Source organism: Chaetura pelagica, unplaced genomic scaffold (genome assembly GCF_000747805.2).
Source record: "Chaetura pelagica isolate M959 unplaced genomic scaffold, ChaPel_1.0 scaffold112, whole genome shotgun sequence".
NCBI classification, from domain to species: Eukaryota; Metazoa; Chordata; class Aves; order Apodiformes; family Apodidae; genus Chaetura; species Chaetura pelagica.
The window spans coordinates 2,696,707-2,706,344 of NW_009952798.1; the positions used below are offsets into that span (position 1 = coordinate 2,696,707).

At 42.2% G+C, this 9,638-nt stretch overlaps 2 protein-coding genes across 2 annotated transcripts in view; both read left to right on the forward strand.

The window, feature by feature from the left end:
• The first annotated feature begins 1,804 nt into the window (after positions 1-1,804).
• On the forward strand, positions 1,805-8,261 carry STOX1 (storkhead box 1). The gene is made up of 4 exons (XM_009994862.1): positions 1,805-1,823; positions 2,783-2,935; positions 4,877-7,172; positions 8,222-8,261. Exons 1-4 carry the CDS (start codon positions 1,805-1,807, stop codon positions 8,259-8,261), a joined length of 2,508 nt encoding a protein of 835 aa, XP_009993164.1.
• Positions 8,262-9,547: 1,286 nt separating this feature from the next.
• The window catches only part of LOC104386300 (nucleolar RNA helicase 2-like), a 13,902-nt gene continuing 13,811 nt past the window's right edge, over positions 9,548-9,638 (forward strand). Inside the window, exon 1 of the mRNA XM_009994884.1 lies at positions 9,548-9,631. Coding sequence (XP_009993186.1) covers positions 9,548-9,631 — 84 coding nt within the window. The remainder of the gene's footprint in view (positions 9,632-9,638) is intronic.

Sequence of the window (9,638 nt, forward strand, 5' to 3'; positions counted from 1 at the left end):
CTGGATGGAAACGACTAAGAGGATTAGCCTGAGTTCCTGGACTGCTGACAGGTACATTGCACACAGACATAAGCAAGTCCTTTGTAAAAACTACAAAGAAACAAGGAAGCTGATTTTCAACAGATGACTTATGTAGAGCTGGGAAGGGGGCAGAGAGTCCTGCAGTTTATTTTGGGCTGTAGAAGAACATACTGAACAGCTTTAATGAGCACAGCATTTTGATGATTCTGCATCACATCTATGAGACACAGCTTGCACAAATCATTAAGTCCTCCCTAAGCACATCTAAGGGATGCAGCTTTCATGCATTTCCATCAAGCTTGGGGGAACATTGAAGTGCAACTGCAACAGTTACTTAGCTATGGAAAGTAAATCAGCAAAGTTTTTAATAAGAAATGGAAAGGTACTTGCAGGGTGTTGCCTGGGCCTTTTCCCACATTGCTTATCTGTGTTTTCAATGATCTAATTCTTGCTTTCACTACTTCAGATTTTATTTCAAAGTCAGGAGGGAAAGATATCTAATATTCAGGTTGTTAGCGTGTATGCACTCTGGTGATACAGATCTGCAATGACCATTTTAAGCAGAGGAAAGGCTGAGAGACCTGGGCCTGTTCAGTCTAGAGAAGAAAAGACTGAGAGGGGATCTTATTAAAGTACATAAATATCTGAAGGGTGGGTATCAAGAAGGAAGGGCCAATCTCTTTTTCAGTCATGCCATTTGATAGAAGTGGCAATGGATGCAAACTAGAGCACAAGAAGTTCCACTTCAACATGAGGAAGAACTTCTTTACTGTGAGGGTTAAAGAGGACTGGAACAGGGTCCCCAGAGAAGTTGTGTAGTCTCCTTCTCTGGAGACTTTCAAGACCCATCTGGATGCATTTCTGTGTGACCTGCCCTAGATGCTTCTGCTCTGGTGGGAGAGGTTGGACTCAATGATCTCCAGAGGTCCCTTCCAACCCCTAACATTCTGTGATTCTGTGATTCAGACTTGAATTTGGATGTGATTTTAGTGTGTTGTTTTTTTTGTTTTTCTTTTGGTTAATGCATTGTTTAAAATACTATTCTGAAAGGGCTTTCCTTTAATGGAGAAGTGGGATTTGAGGCTGTGACACAGACGCAGACAATGATAGCAAGATAATAATATTAAAGATAATGAATAAATTTGGATTACACTTGGTGGTTTACTCCTTAGCAGTTTGGTGCTCTGCAGGAACAAAGGGTAAAACTGGCAGCACTGTGACGTGCCTTCAGCAGAGACATGAGACAGCAAACTATGCACCAGTTATTACTGACTGCTGATGGTCTTTGCCCATACAAAAAGAGAGCTTGCAATGGCTTCTGCACCTGCAAGGAGTATCCTAGCAACATCACTGAGGAAACTGTATGCCAGGACTCTTTTCTGAGTGCTTTTTGTTGAGCATAGCCACAGTTGTAAAATAAAGGTCAAGAGCAATTTAAGCTCTTGAAAGCACTGTTGCTTAATTCATTTACTGAGATAAATGTTTGTGTTGCAGTTTTCTGACTAAAGGATAAATATCGGATTACAAAGTCATCTAAGAGGATATCCAACTGAAGTTTAGTTAAACGTGAGTATCACTTAATCTAAGATGTCATTTCTTACTTGGGGGAAAGTTACTGCTGCCTTCTGCTTGCTGTTACTCAAGGACACTCAGGGGTTTTCTGTGCAACACAGAACAGGGGAGCACAGACCCCCTGGCACTGGGAACACACCATTGGTCTAATGAAAAAAAAGAAGAGAATTTTTTTTGCCTGAGAAGGTGTTTGTGGTCCTTGTCTTACTGCATGTATGCACCGACCTCAGGTGAGTCCCTGCTTCATGCTTTGTCCTCAGCTTTCAGGGAAAATACTCTCTTCAGGTTTTCACACATCATTTACTGGTTCCCTGTCAGAAGTTTTTGCTGGGCTTGCTCATACTGGCTGTGCACTCTCACCAAGTGGAGAGGGCAGTGTTTATCTTTATGCTTTATCGATGGGGAGTTGAGGTGACAGACTAAGACCCTTCTCAGCCTCCTGGGCTGGGGCTGCAGAGTTACTGGGGGAGCTAGGCCACACTCTGGGCCCCTCTGAGCTTCATCTTTCCTTATGCAGAACAGGGACAATGCTACTCTTTCTAACCAGGAGAGCTGGTGATGTAGCCTAAAAAAATGCATGCAGTTGTAACAAGAGTTTTTGTCCCTGCCCAGTCTAGTAGGTAATCTCTAATTCTAGAACCCAATCTAAAAATGGCATTTTTACCTTTTCTATTTGAATTTATTTGCTGTTGCTGGTCTTTTTTTCTCCCTGCATTCTGACTCAGTGAAAGGATTTTGTACTTAGGTTACTGGATGTTTAATTTTTTCACTAGCTACTTAGAGAAGTAGAGACTGTGGGAGATGTTTAATTTTAAACAGTCATCTAAAAAGTCAGCAGTATTCAGACATAATTATCCCTCTCAGTTCCCTGTTTATAAAGCTAAAAGATGGTTTAGGCTGGAATTTAATTCCAAACAAACTAACATGCTTAAAGTAACCTCCTGTTTCCTTAATTACAAAACCACTTGAAAAGTGCTACAGTAATTTCCCTTCTCTGAGAAATAGTTCCAAGTAATTTGCCGAAGAAAATTAGCTGAGGATAAGCTGCTTGTTCAGAAGCAAAACAAGAAATTTTCAGTGAAAATCAATTATGGCTAACAGAAAACATGAAACACTATTGCATTTAAACCATCTTTTTTTGTTTGTTTTCTTTTTATTTTTTCCTTTCCTTCCTGCTTCTGGACTTGAGGTGATGTGACCCCTGTCCTCATGAATCCTGTCTCACAGTCACACTCAGTTCCTCTGTTGGAAGGAATATGCCACACCATATCAGACATGAATGCAGATTGTGTGATGGTCACGCAGGAAACTTTGGTGGCACAGTTAATGAAAAATTATCCAGGTAATGTGTTTGTTTCTCCCTCTTTTTAGAAGTCACTGTATCATCACACTTGAGTTTCTGATATTCAGCAAGCAATCACTGGATGTTTACAAGCAAAGCTGGTGGTATGAAAATATAAATTAAGAGGCAATTGGTAGAATACATGAATGAGAAAAATACCCTCATAAGTCAATGAGTGTCACTAACACTGTTTTGGTTGTAATTGTTTTTACAGATTTTAATAAATCTTTGAGAATAAGAGAGGGAATGGAGTGTAGTAGCATGTTCAGGGGATGCCTCTTCTAGGGGCTGGGAAAGCATAGATGAGGTATTTAGGTGCCAGATACGGAATAGCATAAAATAGACTGAGTGTCAGATCACAAACACTTTGACTCCTTTAGGAGATGGGAACATAGCTGACTCTGATGGCAAAGAGACTGGGTAAGAGTCTGTATCTAGTGTTTGCTATCAAAAAATTACAGCTGACCTCAAATTCAAATTTCATGGTCAAATTCCAGCCCCTTCCTTCCTGAAAGCAAATTGCCTACATTAACCAAGCTTTATCCCTTCTCTTCTGATGAGGTGGCAGCCACTTCCCTTAAATGCTGTGTTTTCTTTTGAATCTGAAAAATGTTCAATTTCCCTTAGATCTGCAATATAGAAGTGTGTGTGTGCATCTGAGACTTTTTAAGGCTCCTTCTAGCCCTCTGTAGGATGTTGCTGGGCTTGATACTGACCTTTCCCTTCTGAGCCTTCATAACATTACAGCTCTGCAAATATTACAGGCTGATCTGGTAGGCATTTTCACTAGTGGGAAAATTTTTAATGTAACCTCATAATCTGGCCTAGAACCCTGTCACAAAGGTGATGCAGACCTTTTGTGCACTGACATAAGCATTTCTAGCTCAGCCAGTCGTGGCAGGCTCAGAGTCTGTAGTGAAAGAACGTATTTCTTGCTATGTTTTCAGCTTGCTGAAAGTTTTAATTCTTGTGGGGAGGGGATCAGCAGCAACTTAGGGCAGCAGATCAGATGTCACTAGTCTAATGACTCTCGAACTGTGGCAGCTGAGGGGAAACTAGCAGCTGAGACCTGTCTCAGTGAGGTAAAATTCGGTAGCAATTGTCATCTGACAAAATTGCTCCAGAAGCTTCAGAAACAGTGATAAAAGCTGCTGTTAAATAACCTGCTGAGAAGGAAATGCTTTGAACATGACATTTTTTGGCTTGTACCTGGCAGAAGGTCTGTCTCATGAATATCATATCCTGACAGACACAAAGTGAACATTCTTGCTTATTTGAGGGAGAACATCCTAAGCTTCCATCACAGCAGTGCTGCAGTGACAACCAGAAATGCAGCTTGCCTTTAACTTCTTCCTCAGGGGTGACCTTGCCTCATCAGTGAGGAATGGCCTTGGCAGAGTTAAAAATTATTTTACTGATCTGTAAAACACCGGCGGGACTGCACCTAACAGAGGCCTCGGCTGGATGATATTTTTGTGCTGCCCTCATCTGGCTGGCCTAAGAGGGCTCTCCCTGACTCAGGGCTGCAGTCTGTGCCGAGTCCAAGTTCGGGGGCAGCCCTCTCTGCTCCCCGCGAGTGAACACTGCTGCGGAGCAGGGCTTGTTCCTGTTGTGCAGGCAGGCCAGGGGTGTGGGTGAGGGACGGCTGGATACAGGCACAATTGCTGGCTCTCGAAGCCAAGTAGAGTGGTGATGTATTAAAAAAGAAATAATAAAAAATCCTGCCTTTTGTCCTGTGATACTGTTGAAATTGAGTATGCCCTACTCAAACATCAGTTGCCAGGTTAACTTCAAACTTCTTTTGAAATCCTGTGAATTGAATGCCTCTGGTATTTCATGTTCAGTCATTTCCAGATCTGTTATATATAAGATATTTTTTGTCAGCTCCCATTTTACTTGAGAACTTCTTTCTGAGTTGAAATATCTGTATCTTTGTTGCAGGCATGGCAGTTCCCTCCCATAATATCTTACATAATATCCTTGGCACTCTAATTAAGGAAAGGAAAATATATCATACAGGAGAAGGATACTTCATTGTGACTCCCAACACATACTTCACCACAAATGATATCACAGATGACAACGGAAGGGTCCCCTTGGAGGACACTTGTTGCTGTTCACTGCCTTCCATCACTTATGTTGTAAACATCGAGTTCTGTGCAGGCCTAGTGAAAGAAAACATTCCTATGGTATCCCATTACAGATCCTGCCGTTGTTTCCCTGACCAGAATATGCTCTTTGAACAAAGACAGCTAATGAACCATGAAACTAATGGAGGAGCTAAGAAAGGCTGCAGTGATTTGAAGCCTTCAATTCAAAGTCAAGGAATATCCACATTTGTTGAAAACCACTCCCGGGACACTGCCCAATCCCTGGGAGACAAACTGAAATGCAAAAGGTTTGGCCTTGGCCTTTTCTGGAGAAGGGCTTCTAAAAAAGAAAAACTTAAGAAGGAGTACTCTACTTTTTCAGCGCAGTTTCCTCCCAAGGAGTGGCCAGTCAGGGATGAAGATGACTTAGATAACATTCCACGTGATGTTGAACATGAAATCATCAAGCGTATTAATCCTACCCTTACGGTTGATAATTTGATTAAGCACACAATATTAATGCAGAAGTTGGAGGAGCAGAAAAAATGCATCAGTAAGGGTACCTCAGCTGATGTGTCAGCAGTCAGGCAGAACCACCTTTCAAAGGATTGTGCTCAAAAGCCACAAAATAAAACAGCAAAAGACACCAGGAAAACCAAATCAAACAATGAGAGGCAGATTAGTAGAAGCAACAGGAAATCTCATGTATATGAGCTAACATCCCAAAATGAGCCACTGGAAGAGAACTTTTCACTGCCTGTCAGAAATCAACAGCCATCTGATGTAGCAGTGGAATCCCATGTCATATATAAAAGACAAATTAAGAACCCCTTCCAAGGTCTATCGTGGAGACGCAGCTCCTATGTGAAAGGGCACAAAGGTACTATGAATAGTCAGCTGAAGTCTAGGACTCAAAAGCAAGAAAGGGCTTTAAAGTCCTTGGACTCCTCAAAAACCTTTGAATATGGAACTGAACAGCTGGCTGTGGAAACAAAGGCAGATAAAGTTAAGCAAAACAAACTGCTCCATGCTAGTAAGTCTTCTCTCCAACTAAAGAAAGGAAGTTTAAGCGAAAACTTTAGTTATCTACATGACAGTACTTTGCAAGTAGAGAATAAATGCAAACAGTTTCTGGAGAGTACTATTTCTGAAGAAAACATCCACAGAAGAACAGTAAAAACAACAACTGGGGATATTAAAAAATACCCTCACTCCTACACTGGAGGTAATGGTGTGTGCAGAGAAGATGCAAAATTGTCATTAAATCTGAAAGATGAGTGTTGCAGGTGCAGAGCTGACACTGTGTGTGAGTTACTAGATCAAACAGCAAATGAATTTCAAAATGCCCATCTTTCAAATGATACAGCCAATGTTAGCCTGGTAGAAAATAATGGTGTGAAATATAGACAGAAGACTGATAATAAGAGTGAACTTATATTTAAAGATGATGGTGGCAGCCATTCTGGATCAATGAAGCTGGAAAGTAAAGGATTTACTGAGAACTGTAATCTTGTGCACCAAAAAGCACGTGATGGTGACACTTGTAGCTTGTTACACCCAGATCACAGTTGGGAAGTCAGTGAACCACCTCACCTGCCTCCTGGCTATTCTTTTGCAGATACAAGAGACTGGGGTATGGGTGTGCAAGAGCTGGGGACAGGCATGTCCCTAAAAACCTATCAGGTTAATGCATATCCCACCCAGTGCAACACAACTGTAAGTAAACCTGACTCTGGAGAGCACAGATATAAGGAAAGCACTAGTTTTGCAGAGTCAAAAGGTGTCTTAAAAGAGCATCCAAACACAGATTTCACAGAAGAAGGTTGGTTGTGCAGTCAGGTCCTTCCTATAGTTTACAGAAAGGCAGAAGAAACTGGTCTCACTGAGTGCTCAAAGGCTTCAGCTGTGGCAGATGTCTGCCTCACTGATGAGGCTGGCTCAGATGCTGACACTTTGCAGAGCTCCACCATTGAGACAGGCAAAGTAGCATCCTGTGCTTTAGGGTCACACACCAACAAAAGAAGAAACCCTCTGGGAGGAAAAGATCTGTTTTTTAAGAATGCCTGTACTGTGGCATCAGGACAGAAACACTCAGAAGGGACAGAAAACCACAGCATTACAGGAGACAGTGGAATTGACTCCCCGAGGTAAGCAAGCACACGTAACTATGTTAGATATTTTATCTTCAAATTAAGTCAGATTTAGGCAGAAATGTTGCTGTAAATCATAAACCCCCTTCCCCAACAACAAAATTCTCATCTGTATAAAAAAATTCAGTGTTATCTCCCAGTACTCAAACTATGTCACTCCACCAAGTCTTTTTTACATGAACATTCCCTCTCCATCAGCTAGACAGATGCTGCTGTTTGTATTTTGCATTTGTTTTCATGAGGCAAGAAAACGGCATAAGCTCTGCCTTGCAGATGGAGGTGGCCAAGTGCAGAAATGTTGAGAAACATGGTGACTGATAAACTGTTAGCAGGCAGATTCAGCCAGCACTGATCTTGCCATACAACATTGCAGTTACTGTCATGCTTTGTCCCTTTGTAGACAAAAAATAAAAAGTGATGTAGAGGTGTTAAATCAACATTTAAAGTACAAAACCACTATCTGGCCTGCTCAAAATAGACAGCAGAGTGTGTACATTGCTTGAGCTAGAAGTTTCTGCTTCTGTTTTGACTATAACTATACTTGAAAATTGCCTTAGTGGAAAATAGAATGGTATGAAACAAATTTTTACAGAGTTGTATGTGGAGAAGATCTGCAAAACTCAACTGGCAAAAATCTAAGTTTAAATTCTGTTAGGGTAAAATTATACTCTTTTTTAATAGCATCACATATTCTTAAGATCTTAAATTACTACAATTTAAGTGTAATAAAACTATTTCTCATTAGATATGTACTGTCACCTTGAGAAGCCTGTATACGAAGGAACAAATCGCATACTACAGTTTTTAACGCAATTCTGCTTTTTTTCTTTTCTCCCTCACACATCTTTTGGCTGTGCATCTTTCAAGCACACTGGTAGTGTACTACTTGGACATGAACACTTGCAATTTGTTGGACACTCTTTAGCAAAATGTAATACAAAGGGTTATTTTGATTGTATTGATGCCACCTGTGGTAGCAGAATCTAAGGCAACTCAATTTATTTTTAGAATGTGAAGTCTGACATACAACAATTCTGTTGTTTTAGATGGACTGAAAAGAAGATGAAGCTTCCTGCCAAATTTTGAAAGCATAAATACTAATGCAAAGAGGAGGACAAAGTGCAAGTACAATTGCTTCAGCTAAGTCTGGCCATGAACATTTGATTATTTTTTAATGAGCTTTTGTAAACTTTCCCTTTGTAACAACGTACCCGTACTGTAAATGTGATCAATCACATCTGTAAGGCTGTCTCTAAATCAAAGCTGTTAGTTAAAACTTCTGACCATGGCATTCGGAGAGCTGCTGTATGTTTCTGTTGCTCTCATCTTTAATTACTTTTGGCATCCCTGTCATAATAAAAATGAGAACTAGTGTACTTCATTTGGATCACACCATTAACCTGGAAAGGGTGTGTGCTGCTCTCATAGGAACTGTATCTGTTGGACAGGATTGTTTTCCATTGTAATTCTGTAAAGTGTTTCCTACCTGTGCCACAGAAATAACAGGCTCCATCTCCCCTGCCAGAAAAACAAAGCAAAGGAACTAGACTGGCACGCACCTTCTTACCACAAAAAACTCCTTGAATCCTGAGGTTTTTTTCACTGTGTCCTGAAGAAATTTCAGCTGTCCTGCTGACCCTACTCAGTGTGTTTGTATGTGGCAAGCAGGATTTATTCTTTGCAAATGAAAACGTGTTGGCCCAGGAAACAACAGGTGAGTAGCATTGCTCTGAGAGAAACCCTGCAGGGCCTGCACAGTCCTGCTCTGCTCCTGGCCATCCCTTTCCTTTGCTTAAGGAAACATCTTGGCAGCCATCAGGATCACTTGATAGCTTCTAGTTCAGAAGACTGATTTTGACTTTTTAATCCCCGTTTCTTCCTGTAGCTAAAAGCAGACTGCACTTGTTTCCTAACGCTAATCACCATCAACAGCTTGTGTGGTCCTTTTACATCTTACTGAGCTACTTGGTTATTGACTACATCGGGTCTTTCACTTTTGAAAACCTGTCTCCAGTAGTTACTGAGGCAGAAGGCTAAAGCTGTAGTTGTCTGTTTTTAAAGCTAATGGAGATTTAAAGAAGGTGAATCTGGCTGTGATGAAGAGGAACAAACTGCGTTTGTGCTGGCTGGGGCCTGCCCTCCCGTTCGCCGCAGTTCCACGGCCGCTTCCAGTCACGCAGGAGCCGCGATTTTCCTCCTCAGGGCCTCCCTCCGCCGCTGTCCGCCGGCCGGCAGCCTCTCCGATTCCTTAAAAAACCCCTCCCAGGAAATTATACGCGCAACGGGGGCGCGACAGAAGGCCGGGAAAGCCGGCAGGTGAGGAGCAAAGCCGGCAGGAAGGAGCCACCCTGCGCCTCCCCGCCTGGCCCGTCATGGCGGACGCCCGCCTGGCTGCCGGGGCGCGGGGCACGCTGGGAGCTGTAGTCCGGCGGCGGCCCCGGGGCATGCCGGGCCGTGTAGTCC